The 20,924-nt window shown below is 49.4% G+C and overlaps 1 protein-coding gene across 1 annotated transcript; it reads right to left on the bottom strand.

Moving 5' to 3' along the window:
• Positions 1-2,771: 2,771 nt before the first annotated feature.
• On the bottom strand, positions 2,772-10,327 carry NRN1 (neuritin 1). Its single transcript, XM_065629870.1, has 3 exons — positions 10,265-10,327; positions 5,934-6,078; positions 2,772-3,003 (listed from the first exon to the last, which is right to left on the bottom strand). Exons 1-3 carry the CDS (start codon positions 10,317-10,319, stop codon positions 2,772-2,774), a joined length of 432 nt encoding a protein of 143 aa, XP_065485942.1. The 5' UTR covers positions 10,320-10,327.
• Positions 10,328-20,924: the final 10,597 nt, after the last annotated feature.

Raw genomic sequence — 20,924 nt, 5'->3', positions numbered from 1 at the left:
CGGCCACCGGCACCACCGGGCTTCCTCCCGCCGCCGTCGGCCTCCTTCCGACCCGCTCGGCTGTTTTTTCCCCGTTTGCCACCGTTTTATCATTCACCTCAACGAAGGGCTAATTGGGGGATGTGCTAATTACGGAGAGATTATCCCTCAGTAATTCAACCTCACGCCAATATAACGAGTCCACTAATGAGCTGGAAATAGCCCCCTTATTACGGAGTTGCAGCGTTCTTTCGAGGGCCGAGGAATAGCTGGGAGGCTGCTCTCGCACCGTCCTCCGACGGACCGGCAGCGGGCGGGACCGGCGCCCGGGCACCCCGGAGCGGAGGGAGTTGCCTGCCGCCGGTGAAAGGTCTCCGGGGCCCAGCCGGCGGAGACAGCAGGCTGCGGTGCCCCTCGCACCCCCGCAAGGGCTCTCTCTCCTCGGCAGCTGGCATTTCGTGCTACAGGAAATCATAACAACAGTGCCTGACCTCATGAATATAGAGATGTGCGCAGAAAAAAATCAATTTAGGTCTAGATCCTCTGTGGGGAGGGAAAATAACCCAAACCATTTAAACAAAGCTCTGCTCTCCAGGATTTTCCTTTCTCCTTGGTGGTGATGGGGATTGAATCTAGAAGGAGGGCAAAGGAAAAGGAAATGCAAGCAGATCCGTGTCTGCCGAAGACAGGCTGAGCCCTGCAAACCGCCCCCCCACCCCGAACACACACATAATGTATTTTATCATTAAAAAATCAACATTGCTTCCAGTGGTAAAGGCGCCTGGCTCCAGTTCCTGAGAGCATTCGTTGCTGGGATTCAATCCGTTTGGGAAATGCAGATTGGCTTGCGACCCACTGTTTGATTTATGAACTGTTACATTTGCTATTGCTTACACATTACATTGCGGACCTTGAGAAGGAAGGGGGTAGGGAAAGGGGGCAAAGGAGAGACCCTGCCACCCTGCACATTGGCAAATGAGAGCTATTGCACAGGCAAAGGCTCCCCACAGGAATAAATCACCCCAAACCAATTCGCGGCCCCTACCTCCCCATCACCCACTCACCCACCCAACCCCGGTCGCCAGCTGGGCTCTGGCCTTATACGTAAAAAAGGACGTGTTTACTCTTTGATGTGTATTTCTTTATAAAGGCATCAGGCGCCTATAAATAGCCGAGGTTAGAGCTGCGAAATCAATACCCCGTCCTCCCCCCTCCCTTTGCTCCTTCGGCTGAGCTGCCTTATTAATTATGAAAGGGCTGCTCTGCGCCCCGGCTCTGCTCCGCAGCCTCCTCCTTAATGGTGGTTGCTGCCCTCCCTCCGCCGGGGCTCCGCGCCGCCCCGCGCCCCGCGCCCGCACCCGCGGGACCGCCGCGCCGCCCGCCCCCGCCGCTCCGCCGGCGCTGCTTCGCCGGCTCCGGGCAGCTGGGAAGTGGGGGCTGCTGCTGTTTTGGGTTTCGGGAGGTGGACGAGGAGGAGGGTAGGAGGATTTCTATAATTTTTGGGTTTTTTTTTTTTAAGAAAGAAATGGAAAAAAAAAAAGAAAGAAAGAAAAAGGAAGGCTGAGACTAACCGATTCAGCCGCCTTGTCCTTGTTTGAACTGAATTTGCTGTGTTCATCAGGGGATCGGTTCGGGATTTAGCCTTCCTTGCTTTAAAAGCCCTGTCGTTTTCAAGATGCTCTAGGTATATTTTATAAAAAGGACAACACCCTCATTTCAAACAATAATTTTTATTTTATACTTCTGTCTATACTTTGTAGCAAATCTTTTTTTTGTTATTTTTTGCTGAATTGACTTTATAATAAACTTTTGTTTAAATTACATTTTTATTCTCTTAAAATCAAGGCTCTTTTTTTCAAAATCATTTCGCTGTTGTTGTGTGATTTTTTTTTTCTTTAGGTTTACATTTAAGCCCCCTTTTTGTGATCTCTACGATTGGATATTCAGGTATTTTACTGGTATGTGTAACATCTAAAACAAAGAGGAGGAAAAAATCAAAGGCAGTGAATTCGGAAAAATGCCTTCGAACAGCAAGTAAAGGTAAACTCTCAGAGATCTGTTAGCAGCGTTCCTTCACTCCTGCGGGCAGGTAGACACATCTCTTTCTTTCGCTCTTCCCTTCCTTCTTTCCTTCCTTAACTGTTCGTTTCCCTCTCTCTCTCTCACACTCTCTCTCTTTTCCCCTCGAGGAAAGATGCTCTTTTTTATTTTATTTTATTTTATTTTATTTGCAGTGGAATGACCAAAAAACAAGCGACTGTGGAGGAAAGATGAGAGATTGTGAATTATTCACCATATGCTTCACAAGTGGCCATCTACCTTGGATTCGTCGTCTGTGCCTTTTTTTTTTTTTTGTCTGCGTTTTTGTTCTTGCCTCGCACACTGCCACATTTCTAGAGGAGCCCGTGGCCCGCCGGGAAGTATCCCGGCCGATTACAACCTTAGCATTAGGTGGCCCAGAGCCGTTCCTGAGATTGCTTTTGCACAATGAGGGCTCGAGTTTGTTTTTTTATCTTTTCTATTTTTGATTCGAAGCGATAGTAAAGCTGAGGTCCGATTTGGGCTGCGCGCTGCTGCCTGTTTGGTAACATTTGGCAAATAAAACACAAAAAAAAAAAAAAAAGAAAAAAAGGGAGAACGCTTCCACAGTCCTACATGGGTGTTTCACCATCATCAGCCACCACCATCATCATCAACCACAGAAAAGCACAACGTCCCCAAAGCAACGGATGGACACTTCCTCTATAGATCCAGCACATGGAGAGGGTGTGAGTGTGAGTGTGCTCGCCCCCCTAGAAAGGCAGCCAGGTCACTAGCACGGCCCACAGAGCCGCCAGGAGCAGAGGCAAAGCCGGCGGGAGGAGGGACGGTGCCGCGCCGCTGCTGCCTCCGCACAGTTCAAATAAGCTGCCTTGGAAATCGAGGTTTTTGGATTCCCGTCTCAATTTCTCCCAGAGGTCTCTCGCTCCTTCCTGGCAATCGGTGAGCGCTGTGAGGGTGCAGGCGTGGAAATCATCCCAGTACCTGCAGGAGGGGAGAGCAGCCGGCATCAAAACAGGCACGCACCCACTTTCCCTGGGGAGGGCGGGGAGGAACCGCCCCCTCGGACCCCCCGACCCCTCGACGGCGGAGCTGAGCGGGGACATGCCTTAAAGGGGGCTGCCCCCCGGCGGGGAGGAGCCACTGCCTCCGCCGCCTTAAAATCCGGCGCCTACCCCCCACTCCCCACCCCACCCGAGACAGCGGTTTCTGGTAGGGATCCTCTACCCCTCGCCTTCCCCGGCCTGCCCCACAGCCCGCCCCGTGAACACGCTTTGTGCTGGGCAGTGGCTCCCCTGTGAGCTCCCGGGGGGCTGCCGCAGGCTGTGGTTTCGGGGGTTCCCCGTCCTCAACCCCCTCCTCCGGCACCAGTCTGTGCTGAGCAGGATGGGGCAAAAATAGCTTTGGTGGGTCTTTGTCCGACGGGAAGGAGAGGACATGGGCCCCTCGGCTGACAAATGCTAGCCTTGGAGCCCATGGGCTCGCCCCGAGGGTTTTTCGTCACCGGTGGGAGAGGGCAAATGCGGCGCAGGCAGCATCCTAGAGGGTCCTGGTGCGGCGTTAAAAAAACCCTCTGGGGGGATTCCCCCGGACGGGAGTGGGCCCTGCCTGACTTAGGGGGAAGGAACAGAGGAGGAGGAGAAGGAGGAGGAAGAAGAGAAGAAAGGGGGAGGAGGAAGGAGCATCTTCCCCTCCCGGCCCTTCCTGGGCACCCCGCACCGGCCCGCGGCGCGGGGAACTCCCCATCCATTGACAGGGGGCTGTGCGCAGCGAAGGGTTTCTTCTTCTCCGGGATAATTGCCAGCTGTTTCCACAGTTTTTTCCTTTTTCTTTTACTTCCCTTCTTCACGGGGTCTGAACTGGGGTTTGCCACCGGGCCAGGACTCGTCCCAACGCCCCACATAGGGTAGACGGGTGGACCTTTCCTCTGCTCATCTGGGTTATCGAAAATCACCTCGAGTTTGCCTTTCTCTCTCCTATTTTTTCCCTCTCCTCAAGGCAGGCGCCTGAATATTTGGATCTTGGATTTTTTTTTTTTAAAGTAGTCCTACAGCCTCTAATTTATGAGCACTCTAAGCTGGTTGTAGACTCCCAATGTTTGCTACATTTGTAATAAATAATGAGATACTGAGAAGCCTGAGTCTGAGAGTGTGCCTCTCCTGCAGTATTTCTGCTGTAATTGCATCTCCCAAAGGAAAATTAAATCTTTCCCCGTCTTCTTTCAATACACATCCCGGCACAGGGCGAAGGCAATTGGGTGGTGGGAGGTGGTCGGGAAAGGGCTTTGCTGGGAAAAAAAAATGATGCTTTGTACAGGTCAGGACCACCTCTGGTCCGGCACTCCAGGGCCAAAGGACATTACACTAAGACGCTGCCTCCTCTGGGTACTTATTTCTCATGCAGGACACAAGGTAACCGCAACCCAGCATTTACAGCAAGGTGTCAGCCATAATAGGTGTACCAAAGTCATGCTTGGCTCAGAAATGCCTAGGTAGAAAGAGAACAGAGGAGGGTTGCAGAGTCTCTTTTCTTTCTTTTTTTTTTTTTTTCTTTTCTTCTCTCTTCTCTGCTCTGCTCTGCTCTGCTCTGTTCCTCTTCTCTTCCTCTTTTCCTCTTTTCTCTTTTCTCTTTCCTTTTCCCTTTCTCCTTTCCTTTCCTTTCCTTTCCTTTTCTCTTTCCCATTTCACGTCCTTCGTTTTCTGATTTTTGGGAAGCGAAATCAGAAAAACCCTATTCCAAACATTTTTATGTTTAAGGATCTTTTCTCGTTTCTAAATATGACTTTTTTTTTCCGGTGGACAGAGTTTGTGCCGAAAAACAGCAATCAGGAGACGGGAGAATACCTTGTGCAGCCGGATTTTTTTTTTTTCCAGACTTAACGAAAATGCCCGTTTCTGCCTCTCCTGCAGCAGGAGGGGACGCGAGGCCCCGAAGTGGGGCAGGCGAGGACAGAGCTGGCGGCTCCCCGGCCCCGGCAGCCACCCCAGGTTTATTTCCCCCCGGTAAGATCCGCTGCCCTGAGCTCCGGGAAAAACTACCCCAAATTTAAGGCTCCTCCAGCTGTCCAGGATCCTCCAGCTTCGCAAAGGCACTGGGGAGGAGAGGAGCAAGGGACAATTTTGCAAGGAGAGCTCTTTTTCTCTTTTTTTTTCCTCTCGCTCCTTTTTTTTTTAAATTTTGTTTTCCTTTTTGTTATTATTGTTATTTTTCCCTTTTATTGTTGCCCCTTCCTCCTCCCCTCTGTGCCAGGAGCCCGGCAAAACTGCGGGGAAATGGACTTTCCCAAGGGGCCGGGAGGGGGCAAGCGGCGCAGGGACGTAAAGGAGAGCTGCCGCTGGGAAATTCATGTTGTGGGAGGGGTATTTTAATTTTAAACTAAATTTTATTTTCCGAGGAATCGCCTCCCCAGCCCCGGCTGGAGTGAGCTGTCTCCCCCAGACCTGCTTCTGCCTTGAGTGACCGGGGGGACACCCGTAGCTTGCTAGTGAACGTGGGTCCCAAAGACAGCAATAAGGAAAGGGATGATGACACCCGTGCAGCTAATGTTAACATCTCAGTGCAAAGAAGGGAAAGAATGCAAGCGAGGAGCCAAGGGTGGAGGAAAGGGAGGAAAAAAACAAACCAAAACAAAACCCCCCAAACAAAACAATACCCATATTAATGGAAGGAAAAACTAAGAAATACATTGCAGAAACTCCCTCTAGACTTCACTGTTCCCCAAGCCCGGCCTGTCCCCATGGCACTGCGCTTGGAGGGATCCTGGAGCAGAGGAATGAATCCCAAAACACCAAACCCCGCGTGACTTCTGTTTCTTCCCTTCCCACCGCCACTATCCGACCTCGACTCCCTTCCCCAAGCCCGGGTCACCCCCAGTCCCACCCCCCGCAGCCCCAAAGGAGAGAGGAAAGACCTACGTGCAGATCGTTTGGAGATTTCGCTTGTCGTCCAGGTCCTGCGGGTACTTGGCCATGTTATCGCCCAGTCGCAGCAAACAGTCCGAGAAGCCCCTAAAGACCGCATCGCACCGCCCCGCTGCTCTCACCGCCTGCACCAGGTACGCTGGGGGGGGGGCAGGGGCACAGGTCAGCTCCGCCGGCTCCCCCCGCCCCGGTCCGCCGCCCCTTCCCTCCCTCGCCCCTCACCCCCCATTGCTAAAGGCGCACCCCGCTGAGGAGCGGTGATCTGGGGGCAGGAGGAGGGCGGTGGGACCGAGCCACGGTCGCCATCGAGCACTCGGGGACATGAGTCAGGGGCTTTTCGCCCTTTGCTTTTTTGGCACCGGCGTTTTCAGTGCCCATGAATTAGCGACGTTGATTTCGGTCTTTTTTTTTCCTTTTCTTTTTTTTTCCTTTTCTTTTTTTTTTTTTTTCTTTGAGGAGCGAGGAGGAGGGGAGGCTAGGTGAAGATGCGCTGCCTGCTTCTCCCCGGACTTGCTCCTTTGTTAGAAAATTCCACCTCGAAGCAGCGGGCGCGTTTCTCCGTACAAACAGTGGAGCACACACACGCGCACACACGGCTCCTTATTGCCCAGATTGCTCGGCAAATATCGTGCGGGAAAATAATAACAAAAAGCACTAGAGAGAGATGAGATACAGACATGAAAAGAAGCGACCCCAAAGCCACTCACGCAGCTGGGAGGGCGTCGGCCCCGCGGGTGCTTGGGCTCTGGGCAGCGGGGCGGGAAGGGGCAGGAATGAATCCCGTTCCCCCAAACCTGCAGCCTCGGGCATCTTTCGAAATTGCGCTAGGGAACGGCACCCGGTTGAATACAACGGTAACAAACCCAAGAATAACCGCCTGCGAAGGGCGAAAGAAAACGAATTACGGCGTTGGTGAGATGGCTTCTCCCTGGTGCCCGTGGCTGCCGGGCCGGGCCCCGCGTGGGGACGGAACGCAGGGACATTGCAGCTGCACGGCGCGGCCCGCGGGACTCAGGCCACGGCCGGCGCTGCCGCGCAGAACCGCGCACACACCGCAGCAGCCCCCGCCGCGGGGGCGGGAGGGGATACCCGGGCACCAGGCGGGGGGATGCTCATCCCTAAGTGCTGTCAGTGTCGGGGATTGGGGACGCCGTGGTGTCCCTGGGCCCGGGCTTGACCCCGGCAGCGTAGCTGAGATATCGCTGCGGCCAGCGGGAGTGGGAAGGATTTTCCCCCTCCTCCCTCTTTGAAGAGCCCCCGTCCGCCCACACCGCCACGGGGGTTGCTGAAATGGGGATCGCCTCCCAATCCGTGTCCCCAGGACATGGCTGCGGCCGCGTGTGTGTGTGTGTTTCCTTGCCAGGCATCGGTTAGAAGCTAAATGGCTGACTCCAAAAGAAACAGTTTCAACCCAAATCCTCCTCTTGCCATTTGATTTATCGCTAACACGACTTGGTGGCCACTCCCCTCTACACACACACACCAGCACCAGCCTTCACATCAAAATCCCAGCAGGCTACAGACATTGGTTACGGTGGGAAAAAAAAGAAAAGCCAGGCAAACACACAGAGAAGAACTGAGGACCATCCCGAGGGTAAAACCGTGTCCTATAAAACTCGCACTATCCCACTCCGACAGCTACAGGGGGAGAGGGAAGGGCAAGTTGCCATTAATTTCTCCAAAAACGCAAAGAGCTGCTGTGAAAAAACGGGGGTCCAAAGCAGAGCCCTGACACGGGCTCTGGGAGGGAGAGTAGTAGAGGGTCAGGTTTGGGACTAGCGGGGTTCAGAGCATCCCCCCCTCGGAGGGGCGGCCTGGCTCTATGCGCTCCCTTTGCACAGGGTACCACCGGTCCAAAGCTTTCCCAAATCCCCAAAATAATAATTAAAGAAAAAAAAAAAAGCAAAAAAGCAAAAGCGGATAGACGAGAGTCCTGTCCGGTTAATCGCCAGCGGGATTTCTCTTGAACTGGGTCGCTTGTGCTTTGCCGTGGACCCGACCTTCCCGCCGCTCCTCGTCCTTCAAAGACAAGGGTGCGCAGCAATTTGCAATGCAGCAGGACCGCAGGAGCCACCCGTAACGGACCGTGCCCCCTCCCGAAACCTGCTCCCCGTCCTCTCTGTCCGCCTGCCCTTTAGCTGCGCCTGGTCCGCTCCTCCTGTCCCTGGGCGCCTTCTGCGGAGACTCAGTCCCCTCGCCTGCCCCCCCCGTCATCTCCCCAAATGACAGGGATTTCGGATAGCTCCCAATCCCGGCTGCCCAAATAAACAAAAAAATAAATATAAATACATATATTTAAGCCCTGGTGCTGCTGCGGGAAGCATAGATATTTTGGGATCGATCCGAATAGCCATTTCACACGAGCCGCTAACGGGGACGGGGTAAAGGCCAAACGGCCCTTTGCAGACCCCGCACCGACAACCAGAAACTAATTTCGGGGAAGCGGGGTGGGGGGGGGGACAAGGTTACCAGAAATACCGAAGGAGGAGCAGAGCGGGGAAAAGCCCTCCACGAGCTTCAAAACCGTCCTCTCTCAGGGCAGCAAAGCCGCCGCACCGCCACCATCTCCGCGGTGTGCAGCAATATTTGGGGGTAACTTTCCAAATGACTGCTCATGCTCATGCCAGCCCGGGGACGGCAATTCCCAGCGACTCTAGCTACCTTTTGAAATTTCACCGTGAATAAAATCCTTCCTCGGTTGAATCAAATAAACGCAAGTGAGAGAAAATAATCCTCCAAACGAACAAACAAACAAACGAACGAACAAACAAACAAAAAATGCAAAGACTGAAATTAAGGATAACATTCAAATAATGCCTTCCCCCTTCTTCCTCTGACAATACAGAAAATGGCCTTCTGAAGAGTTCAGCCTCATTTAAAATGGAATAGTAATACCAATGGAGGGATTTGCATCGTATATCCATATTCTCCAGAGGTCAACATTTCATCGCAGTATTTCTTTTTTTTTTTTTTCTTTTCTGGATGAGAAAATGTTCAAGGCATTCTGACTCCTTCTTTCCTTTCTTTCTTCCCTTTCTTGTCCTCCTTCCCCCCCCCCTTCTTTTTTTTCCCTTTTCTTTCTCTCTTCTTTCTTTTGGTACCCACAAAATGCTGCAGAGATCGTCTGGAGAGGAGGGTGACCGAGAAAAAGGATCTCTAAACACCAATGCCGAGCATTTTTTTTTATTGTAGTAGAATTCCTTTGCAGGCAAATATTTTCAAAGGTCTCTTCACACCTGACGATCCGGACAATAAAATACATGCTTTAATCGCCCTTTCCTTGAAGTCCAGTTTTGGATCATGGTCAAGAAAATACATATTCAATATATAATCTTCAAAATTTGCTCGTACAGACCGAAGTGGTCATTAACTTGGAGATTATTTAATGTCTATAACTCAAATTTTTTTCAGCAAAAAATGTTGAATAAAATGAACCTGAGAGCAAACCAACAAAAAGAACCAGCGAAAAAATCCCAAGATATTAAACAGAACTAGCAATGAGCACACAAAACCACACACTGGCGTGGAGGGAAACCTGTTCTATTTTAAGTAACTTAACATATATAGAATTTTTTTTGGACCCGCTCGTTTTTCGACAGCGGTTCTCCAAGCACAAAAATAACGATCGGTCAGTAGGACTTCACGATTTTAAAATAATTTGTATTTGTTTAATACCCACATTCAGGTAGATTTTTTTTTTTTTAAAGTTAGCTTTGTATTTTCATTTTAGGTTGCTCTGCAAATGGGAAAGCCTCCAAGATCCTAAAAGGAGCCCTTCGCTTGTCCCCCTGATTTTCTGCTAATAAAACAATCAAACAAAAAACCAACAACAACAAACCCCACCAACTTTCCAGCTAGATCTCTCGCAAGCCATTTTGTGCCTGTTCTTATTTTTCTGTCCCTCGGGAAGGGAGTGGATTTCTTAGCACTGGAGTCCCCAAATTACCGGTGGAAAGGAATGCACGGGATATTCGAAAAGCAAATACAAATGCAGTCGTTTGTGGGGACAGAGAGAACAGGGAGGGAAAGGAGGACGAATAAGAGGGGAGAAAAGCGAACTATGAATGAGCATGCACTGATTTAGGAAAACGAACAACAAAAGTGATTTAAGAGGAGTAAGAAATCGGCTCCTTTTCCTGCGGACCTCCCTGCCTTGCCGGCGTGAAGAACCGCGAAGGTGCCACCGGGAGGGAGGCAGAGGGAGTGGGGAGCGGGGTTCCTCGTCGCCCCAAACCGCGGCCGGTTATTCCAACATCCCGCTTCTGCATGCATCAGCCGGGCTTTGGTGCACATCAACTTGATAGCGAATTTGGCAGTCCACTTACCTATCTGTACAGCAAGGATCAGAGAAATGTATCTGCCGTTCAACTTAAGTCCCATCCTACATTTAGTAAAACCATTTGCGGCTGCAGATCTTTAAATAGTTACTTTGGAGAACGTGGGGGAAAGCTGAAAAATAGGCATTGCCAACAAGTTCCGAGCAGCGGAGGACTTTGCAGACAAGCGGGGGGAAACAAGAGGAGAAGGAGAGAAAGAGGGAGGCAGAGGGAGAGGGCGAGGAGGACTAGCTGGGAATGGTTCGCTCCATTAGGAGGGGGCGGAGGAAGTACAGCCTCACGCCCACCACCGGCCCTGACGCGGGGGGATGACACGGACCGGGTTTTTTTCCTCCTTTTTTTTTTTTTTTTTTTTAATGTGCACCTTGGAAGAGAAACGCCGTTTATAGGCATCACAGGCTGGATTTACCCGCTCTCCCCGTGTCCCCCCGCCCCATTAATGGCTGAGAACCCCCCCCCTCCCCGCGCTCCTCCTGCCCGGTGTGGCGGCGGAGGGGGGGCAGCCGGGACCGTCCTCCCGGGGCGGGAGGGATGTGGGGGCGGGGGGGGGGCGACGCGCACATACACACACACGCACACACACACACAGACACGCAGACGGAAGAGCCGCCCCCCGGGGGTGGGGATAGCACGGCAGAACACCCCCGTCTCCGGGCCGCCCCGTCGGGGCTGTCCAGCCCGGCCCCCGCGCTGCGGAGCGGGGAGGAGGAAAGGGAGATGCGGGGGTCCCCTCCCCCTGCCCGCCCCTCCCCCACCATGACGTCACCCCCAGGCTGAGGTCGGGGGGAGCAGGGGGGGAGCTGGTCTCTCCCAGCCCTGCTGCCTGTGCTCAATCCCGCTGTGGGACTGCATAGGGGAGTGTGGGGAAAGGGGTCACGGGTGGGCCTGGGGAGCTGCCGTGGGACCGGCCTGAGGCTGGGGGCCACCGCACCCGTCCTCTGGGCGTGGGCCACAGGTGTGACAGAACTGGGTGGTGGAGATGGCACCAGTCGAGGCTACACGGAGCCCTGCTTGGGGCAGGGCCGGGTCTGAGGTGGTCCTGCAGCCGGGCACCCTCCCAGGGCTCTCCTCGAGGCCATCCCCGCCTGGAGAGCGCTGTGAAAGGAATCTAAAGGTGGCAGCACGGGCTTCTTCTGGTGCAAAGGAACCAGCCAAAAACCCCATCCGACGCACTTCCCCCTGCGCTCTTCCACTGCAAAGTTATTCCTCCCCAGCTCAACCCTGACCTTGACCAGCCATCTGTAGCATCTCCAGGAGCCAAAGGGGGACTGGCTGGAGGAAGAACTACTGTTGACCTTTGCTCCTCCTGGTCTCAGGTCCCACACTCTTTGCAATCCCACTGTGTTGGCAGGGCTGTGTCGCCCTGGACCAACTGGGCTCCCAGTTGGTCCCTCTCTTTTACAAACCACCCGTTCAGACCTCAATGACAGAGAGACGACACCTGTCAGGCTGCGTCGCTATGATGCCTGTGAGTTGCAAATGCCAAAAGGCCACCAGACAAGAACAGGGATTGCACAGGGTCAAATGAATCAGTGCAACAGGAAGTAAGGAAACTGGAGGCTAAGACGAAAAGCTTCCTTACTACTATTCACACAACAGTGCTGGTAAATGCCATTGTCTCTTTAGCTCTACTTAATGTGTGCAGGGACAGCCTGCATGTGTGTCCTAAAGCTATCATGAAACCCCAACCTCTGATTTTTCAACCAGAAAGCAGGAATAATGTTGGATAACAACGCTAGTATTCAGCTGGGGCCTGAAGACGAAAAATGCTGGCTTGCCTCTTCTGCACCTTCCCACTATTTCTTTTTGGTCCACCTTTTCTTCCTATTTATAGATTTCCACTATGAATCATGAGCCAGATTAGAGGACAGAGCTAGCTGAAAACTAACCTGAGAAATTAAAAAGAAAAAAATATTCATTTTCAGCCAGCTCCCAGAGCTAGCTCAGCATGTGGACACATGGTAGCAAATGCAAGTGCAGAGCACGGGCAGTGAGTGCTGTGTCCCCTGGCAGCCTGCCCTTCCATTCACCCAGCCATGAAGCTGCAGCCCAGACTGAAGTTGTCTTTTATACACTCCTGAAGACACTGGTGTCAGCAAGGGGGCTGAGGCTAAGCTTTGGACTCTACACCATGCTCTTTTTCAAAGGAATGAAAGGTTTGAGTTTAAGCTGGAGCTAAGGTGAAACACTTTTACCCAGCTCTTTGCTGCTGTGGTAATGGGTGCTTTTGTAATGCAACAGACTGAAGTGGATATCAAAATATGGAGCCCTATCCTTTTCCCAGGAGAGGCAGGTTAGATAGCCCAAAAGATCTTTTGTGTTTCACAGTCAGTGCATTATCAGCATAAAAAGGAAAGAGGATGAAAGGAGCGTGGGTTGAGGTACATGGATATAAGCGTTCAACTTGCCACCTCTTGGCCATTGGTCACTTGTGGCTGTGTTTGCTGGAAAAGGCACCCTTGCAGGGGCACTAGGCTGTAGAAGCTGCAGCAAGAGGAATTTCTCATTTCACTTCTCTGCTCTATTGATAACTGTATTGGGTTATTTATACATTAAAATCTGCTGTGGTTTTGTCTGCTCCTTTTTTTTCTGAAGGCAGACAAGCTATAGCTTCAGGTTAAAGGTCAGGCTGACTCCGAGAGGCTTGTGTTGAACATGATTTTGACATTACACTATGTAAATCTGCTCTGGAATGAACTTAAGGGCAGTTTCCAATGCACAATCAGGAAGAGTTTAATATAGGGCTTTTGGTACATCCATCACCGCTGAAGTGACTGGAGCCTCTAGCAATCTGGCCACAAATCTTACAAGAACAGGCATTTCTGGAGGATTTCTGGCCAGCCACTAACAACAAAAAAAATCTAACAGCCAGAGGCATCAATTACAGAAGCAAAAAGGGCCTGGACAAATTCCTCTAAATGTTCTTGACAGTTGGGGCAGTCCAGCTCTGTCTGAAATTCAAGCCTGGCTCCATCTGTACCACCTTCCCTGCCCCAGGAAGGGGCCTGTCTTGCTATAGATTCTGAACAAAAGCCAGCGGTTTCAGCCCGTCTCAAATAGCAACACTCAGCTCTGCTGGGAGACGGGAGCAGGATGAAGTGGGGACAGTTGTTTGTCAAACTATCCTTTTTTTTCTTTTTTTCCCCCAACGTGATATTAGAAGGTGCTTGAATATCAGCCCATCTCTAAGAGACAACTGTGTATATTTTAGAAGAGGCGCTTCTGACAGTGTCTTGTTCGGTCCTTGTTAGGACAATTTGCTCATCAGCACGATTTTGCCCTTGTTTTTAAGAAAAGCGGCTCTGTCCTGGCGGCAGCCTCACGCTCCGCTTGTTAGGGCTGGTGGCAGTGTCATCCCGCAGCCGCCTGCGCTCGCTGCTGCCGTGGCAGAGGCAGACGGACAGAGCCCACGGCTGCTGGCCAGATATAGCCCTGACAGAGATAGCGGCGGCGGCGAGGACAGCGTGGGCTGCACCGGGTGCCAGGGTGCCTGGGTATGCATTTGGGTGGGCAGCCCTGCGCTTTCACTGCTGGGCGGAGAGCAGGGTGCTGGGCAGCTGATTCAACGCGGCATCAGCTCCATCTAAAACACATACCACAAGGGGACACACCGCGTTTAGTGGATGCGTTTCTCGTTTTAGCTTATGGCTGACTGTCATGGCTGAACCTCCAAAGAGGCAGCAAGGAGAGCAAAGCTTGCTGCATCTCTGCATTTCTTTTTCCGTTCATCCTTCTTTTTTTTTTTTTAAGAAAAACAAAACCACAAAATATCTCTTCAAACAGCTCACACCGTGGGCTCTCCAGTTCACGGTTGCAGGCTAGTAATAGGGTTAAAAACTGAATCTTTAGTGCTGTCAATCAGAGACTGATTTATTCTAAGCATCGGTTTAGGTTGGAGGGGAGGGTCCGGTGATCACCGTGATATTTAAAAGTCCCTCCTATGGGTGTGTGAGAAACGTATTCGCTCTTAGCTCATCCTGCAGTAACATCGCCTCTACCAGGAGACGACTGCTTTTACTCTCCCTCATGATCAGCCTGAGATCCAGCCCTTGCAAAACTGAGATGGAGCAGGACTTGTGTCGCTGTACCCTCCTGTCTCATACAGCTCCCTTGAGAAGGGGGGACAGACTGACAGCTTTATGATCCTGCAAAGGTGGCTGTCCTTGCTTGTGCTGTGGCTCCCAGCCCTCACCTGATACTTTCCCTAGGGGAAGGTGGCCAGCCAGAAAAATACATGCAAATATCAAACCCAGATGATAAATGAATAGGTGTTCACAGTATGATACTCCAAGATTTTAAGTAGAAAAATAATGAGAACACACTGGAAATGTGTCAAGTAGGATTAAAGAAATATCTTCCGATAGCAGCTGGACTTCTGAAGGGTTTTTTTGGGTGGTCTTGTTCATTAGATATCTGGCTTCATTACTGGCTGGATGTGTCTGACTTCAGCTAAGCAGAAAAAAAGTTATGCACCTGAGACCAGAATTTGCCCCACATCTGCCTTGAAATTAGTACTTCAATAGTGTTTGTTGTTCACTATAAAAATCACTGTCATTCGATGTCTGTGAAAATATATCTTTGAAAATATAAACTGTTGCTGTGGTTCAAAATATAAAACTGGGAAAGAAAAAAAATGGCTGAGTGGATGTAAAAGGGATGTGATTGCTCGATACTGGATCTTTAAAAACAGAAAATGCTGGGTAAGGTATTTGTAAACTATCTGACACAGAAAATAGTTATCTGTTATAAACTTAGAAAGTGATTAGAATACTGCAGTCTTCAGTCTCAGCTTCTGGGATTTTCCAAGGGGAAAACCTGAATGCCAGACTTCACTAGGTTCATTTGAAAAACTCAGCCTCTATTGTTCTTCAGTATTTTTCCCTTAAAAAAAGCAGTCTTAAAAACACCAAGATGTCGCTTGACCACGGTCAGCTCCTGTCAGCCAATCCAGTAAGGAAAGCACTACCTATTACAGAAATGGTAGTGTTTGCATTTAACTGCACTCCTCAGAGATATATTTTTAGGAAGGTACCTGTGTGTGCACCCAAAATTCTGCATCTTATTAACATGACCCCTTTATATGGGATTGTGGCCCTGGCATTGCTGCTGAGCCCAGGCAGGCGGAGGGGAGGGATGCGAGCCTGCACTGCTCTTGCCAGATGGAGTTCACACCCACTACAATTATGTTTGCAACACGTGATTTGCTTAAGGTGCCTGTGGATGTTTCAGAGAGTAGGATGCTTTCAGTAAAGCAGTCTCAGAAGGAAGCAGTATCAATCTTTAACATCTTTACTGCTGAAATTTTCCTTCAGGAAATATAATCCTAAGGCCAGTCTGTAAACTGTTCATCGTAGGCTGGAGGGAAGTATATACACCTGGAAAATGACTGTGAAAAGCCTGATATGTGTGGATTTTCTGGCATCCAGTCTTACTATTATGATAAAACACAGGACATGAATGTAGAACATAGAACATAGGGCATGCAACATAGAACAGCCCAGGTTGATCGGGACTTCCAGAGACCATCTGGTTCACTCTTTCATGGAAAAGGGAGCCTAGATGAGACAATCTAGCACCCTGTCCAGTCATGTCTTGAAAACTTCCAGTGATGCAGACTCCACCACATCCCAGGGAGGTTGTTCCAGTGATTGCTTCATTATGATGAAATCCACACCATGTAAGGAATTGGAAGGTTTGTGATGATCTGCACGTATCATACCAGAGCTGCTGATCACTCTCTGACATCCTTAATAGACACCTTAGTCCAGATACCAAGCATCCTGAGTGTACAAGAATAACCTTGAATGCACTGTCACAGTATTAAGATGATTTCAGTTTCTCTGGTTGCAAATGCCAGTAACCAAGTTTTGGATCTTGATTGAGAACGAGGCTCCAAGTTTGGAATGACAATGCCATTGCCAGAAGACAAACTGGTTGCACAAAACATTTATCCTCGGTATGTATCAATAACTAGTCCTAAAAGTTGCTGAAACGTGAGTGTTTACTGCCTTCATGGATGCTGGCACCATGACTTCTATTGACCACAGCGAGAGGGGACGTTTCTCAGTGCGGTGATATTCTGATTCACATATTTTTTTCCATTGATTTATAGAGTATCTATTGCCACAGCAGCTATTAACGTTCAATTACAGTAGGACTTCAATCACTGAAATACCACTCTGAGTTTACTTTTTAACAGTCAATATGGTTCATTCTAGGAAAAAACCCAACCCATAGATATATATTTAAAGAACTAGCTATATCAGATTTCCAGCTATCATGGAAAGATACTACTTATACATTTCAGATTTTTCTTCATCAGTCCTTAGTCATGAAAACCGAAGTTTCAGGGGAACCTGGGGAGTCAGGGAGCAGGAAAAAGATGTGTTAATTAATTGTGAGCTGATGAGAATGTTGCCAGGACAGAGGTTCTGCCAGTCACATGTGCATTGCAAGAACTTCAAGTGAGATCTCACTTTGCTAGGAAGGATGAAATCTGGGAGGAAGAATGTATAAAAAGGTGAAAAGGGCTCTGTGACAAGGAAAAGCAGGGTGGATCTGCACATGCATCTGCAATCTGATTTGCAAAGATGCTGAGGACATGCAACTTCTTCATCCCCCTCCTCCTCCACTATTAGCTTTAGGAACATATTTATGATACTGGAAACTGGCAAAGGTCAGAGAAAGACCCATGAATCTGGGTAGAAAGCTGCTTCTTGGTGTGAAGCGGGAACTAGTTTCACAAAGGCATGATTTGAGCAGAAGTATACATTCATTAAAAACCATCTTTCTTTAGAACCCCCATTTGGACCACATATGTCTTGTGTGTGCCACGATTGACACAATTAATGCAAATATCATTGTCACATGTCAGCTGCCATGCAGGTGATTGCAGCTGAAGAAGCCAAGAACAGTTCCATGGCCCCTGTTCATAGGTGCATGGTGCAGCCAGGCAGTTGCCAGCCTCTTCAGCATGATCTAGCAGTGCAATAAAGAAGCTGGAAAGTGATATGGATAGCTTTGGACTAAGATATTTAATGCGTCACTTATCTGTTGCCTTTAGCTAGCATATATCCAGGATCTAAACCCACCTTTGTAAGCATCAAAGGGTCTTTGCCTAGTAACATTAAGGAGTTAAGTCTCTTTCTCATGTTGCTCTTTGCCTGTGCCAACCCTCACCATTCTTGCTTTTGGGTTTTGTAATGAACTGTTTGCTCTGCTAGGCCCTAGCAATTTGGGACTGAACCCCAAGGGCCTTGGACAAGCCCCTTTCACTTGGTGAGCAGGCAGTAGCCATTAAAGGCAGACTGGAAAGTGGCAGGCTGTTGTAGTTTATCTGTCCTGTCACTAGAGTGAGACATGCTCACAAGCATCCTGGGCTTCTCTTTTGGGAGGTGCTGAGCAGGTCTATGGGGTGCTGGTGCTGGCACTGAGAGGAGGCTGTGCACCATGGTAGAGATTGGCATCCTCAGCAGGCTGAGCCTCACCATCAGAAATTCTCCAGGTTATCCTATTCTACTGCAAACACTTTTGTTTGCTTGTTTTGCAATTGTCATAGAATAGCTAAAGTGGGCAAGTGGGTGGGAGAGACTCTAAAAATCCATGTCATGACCTCTTGATAGCTGTGACTACTGACTCCTCATGCCTGGACATAATATAAAGGTGTCTTATCTGGTCCAGTGAAGTCTGTCTGCATCTTTTTATTGACTTCCAAAAGTCTTTGTGTCAGACCATCACACTGTTTAGCCTGAGTGAGACCAAGAAGCAAGGTATGTATTGCAGATATTTCTCATCAAGGCAGCAAGGAGAGCGAGCTTTTTACTGAAGGGTAAAAAGATAGTGTTAGTTCTGCCATCTAAATAAAATGAGTCGTTGAGGAGATTGTCCTCTCTCCCCCTCGGTGACATGGGCACCCAAAGAACCATGATTTATGACAATGTATTTTGGAGGGTCCCATAAGGACATTTTTTCCCCTCGTTCTCTCTTTTTCTCAGAGCAAAGTGTGATGCTCTGCCAGTGAATGGCTTGTGCAGGTCCAGACGGAGAAAGCAAGCTGCTAAAAGGTAGTGATTGCAGCACTGATCTCTTGCAGGCTCTGCAGTGTGAGGAGGTGGTTCTGAATCACAATGAACTTAATTGAACAAGAAATGGCATTGATTTTTCCTTTTCAGCCCTCCCCATTGCTCACAGCAGCAGTGCACTGAACCCTCTGCCCATGCCAAGTAGCAGAACTGCACTGCACAGGAGAATAGAGGTTTATTTATTTTTGTCCTATAATTAGCATGCATTTATTTTCAAATAGGGTAAAAAACCAAGCTCTCTGGGCTTTGAATTGTCGTCAGGGTAAAGCATTGTCTGTGCAGTAGGAGTTTCAGGAACACAAGGAAGCAGGTTATGTGAGAAACTATAGCTTACTTTGTACTCCCCTGGCCAGGAAATAGCATTATTTTTGAGTTTATCTGTTGAAAGAACCAGAATGACAAAATTGCAAGGCTGCTCAAGGGCTCCTGAAAGGTCATTTTATTTTATTTTATTTTTTTTAACTTAGACAGATAAAGTCGTACAAGCTGCCTCCAGTCTGTAGGGAAACAAGGAAGAAAAGCATTCCATACTCCAGTTATTGAATCATTGCTGGTTTGTGCCCTGTTAGGCAGGCATGTTAACACATAATTATGTGTTTGAACAGCTAGCGATTTCCTGTACGACCTGTTAAATATATTAGTGAATACACCTGGGTGTTTACTCTGGACCGATGAGAGGTGTGTCTGTTTTCCAGTGTCTCTCCCCCTACTTCCCCCAAAATGAAGGTATCTGGGACATTATCTGGTCCAGTTCTGGGCCCCTCAGTTCAAGAAGGACAGGGAACTTCTGGAGAGAGTCCAGCGCAGGGCCACAAAGATGATTAAGGGAGTGGAGCATCTCCCTTATGAGGAAAGGCTGAGGGAGCTGGGTCTCTTTAGCTTGGAGAAGAGGAGACTGAGGGGTGACCTCATTAATGTTTATAAATATATAAAGGGTGGGTGTCACGAGGATGGAGCTAGGCTCTTCTCGGTGACAACCAACAGTAAGACAAGGGGTAATGGGTTCAAGCTGGAACACAAGAGGTTCCACTTAAATGTGAGAAGAAACTTCTTCTCAGTGAGGGTGACAGAACACTGGAACAGGCTGCCCAGGGGGGTTGTGGATTCTCCTTCTCTGGAGACATTCAAAACCCGCCTGGACGCCTTCCTGTGTAACCTCACCTAAGTTTTCCTGCTCTGGCAGGGGGATTGGACTGGATGATCTTTTGAGGTCCCTTCCAATCCCTAACATTCTGTGATTCTGTGATTCTGTGATTATCAAGCAAATTCATGCTGGCAGTCTTAGTCAGTGCCCAGATCCCAGCTTCAGTATCACAATTTGGTTCCCTGCAATGCACAGCTCATTTTGTTCTTGAGGGGAATTCTTCAGCTGAGAATGCCAGGCAAACAGGGGAGGAAAGGATGGCTAAGGGAAATTTAGGTGCACAGTACTAGCTAGAGCAGTGTGTGCCATATATCATGGTGAGATCAGCTTCTACCCTTAACAAACATCTATCCGCAGTAGTGGACACCTGGTCAATTTGATCTTATTTTGGAAACAGGAGGGGAGGACAAATGGAGCTAGCTTGTGTAGCTCAGCTGGCTGGCAGTGACTTTCTACTACAAGGTGTTTCAAAAAGATAGATCCAATTTGAAATCCAATCCAATCTGAAATTTGGTCCATCTTTCTAAAACACCCTGTACATGTTATGCCGGCTGAGTGTGTGTGTTGTGAGCTGTGCATCGGGGTGAGCGGACGGCAAAGCTGACCTCCCAGCTGAAGTCCTGGGTGGTGTGGAAAGAGTCACCCCTCGCAGGGAGCTGCCAGGGGTCCCCAGGCCAAAGGAGCACAACCACCATGTCCCCGCTATGCTGGTGATCCTGGCTGCCAAAACAACATTTTGAGGCTGTGATCAGCTTTAATGCTGGGTCCGATCTCAAGAACTGGCCAGCTGCAGAGTCAGCGCAGCGCATTTCTCTCACCTGCCTCCTGCCACTTGATATTTTCATTGCTTTCTGAGGAGCGATTAAATGGATAGTGAGCATGTATCACGTTTCATGGAAGTCCTGTCATTGACTTCAATAAGAGCAGGATCAGACTCTTCTAGAATCAATATAATTCATGAAAGCGCTGAACGTTGTACAAGACCTAAAGCAGTGTGTTGGGTTGCAATACAATACGTATAACGAAGTTACTGGCATCCAAGCACTCTGTGTAATGGGGAAAAATGCATTCAAGAATTGCTGTTACCGAAAGCAGGGGCTGAGCTGGGTGGCCTAGAAACAAAACTCAAGCTAATGGCAATATGTTGGGTTAGTGTGCCTGTGATCTGCTTGGGCAAACCTTTGACTCAACCCTCTTGCTAACTGTCCACACTTTGCCAACTCACCTTAGAGTTTGGCAGGGAAGGCCATGGGTGTCACATCCGCTAAGACTGCACTAGAATAACAAGAAGCTCATTTTGAGATTGGAAGGGTACACATAATACTTCTGCACTTCTGATAAAGGGAAACCTCTAAGCAGTCAAGTAGGTTGAAGAAGCCAGTCAAGACCAGGTGCACCAGGGCAATACTCACTAACTGTTGGG

Source organism: Caloenas nicobarica, chromosome 2, assembly GCF_036013445.1.
Source record: "Caloenas nicobarica isolate bCalNic1 chromosome 2, bCalNic1.hap1, whole genome shotgun sequence".
Taxonomy (NCBI): Eukaryota; Metazoa; Chordata; class Aves; order Columbiformes; family Columbidae; genus Caloenas; species Caloenas nicobarica.
This window is presented reverse-complemented; position numbering and strand designations above follow the sequence as displayed.

What these genes read in the sequence shown, in the direction of transcription:
- NRN1 (XM_065629870.1), bottom strand. Translation starts at nt 10,319, where the DNA reads ATGGGACTTAAGTTGAACGGCAGATACATTTCTCTGATCCTTGCTGTA. An exon ending in GATCCTTGCTGTACAGATAG is followed by an intron (nt 6,079 to 10,264) that starts GTAAGTGGACTG and finishes CCCCCCCCCCAG; the next exon opens with CGTACCTGGTGCAGGCGGTG. An exon ending in AATCTCCAAACGATCTGCAC is followed by an intron (nt 3,004 to 5,933) that starts GTAGGTCTTTCC and finishes CCCCTCCTGCAG; the next exon opens with GTACTGGGATGATTTCCACG.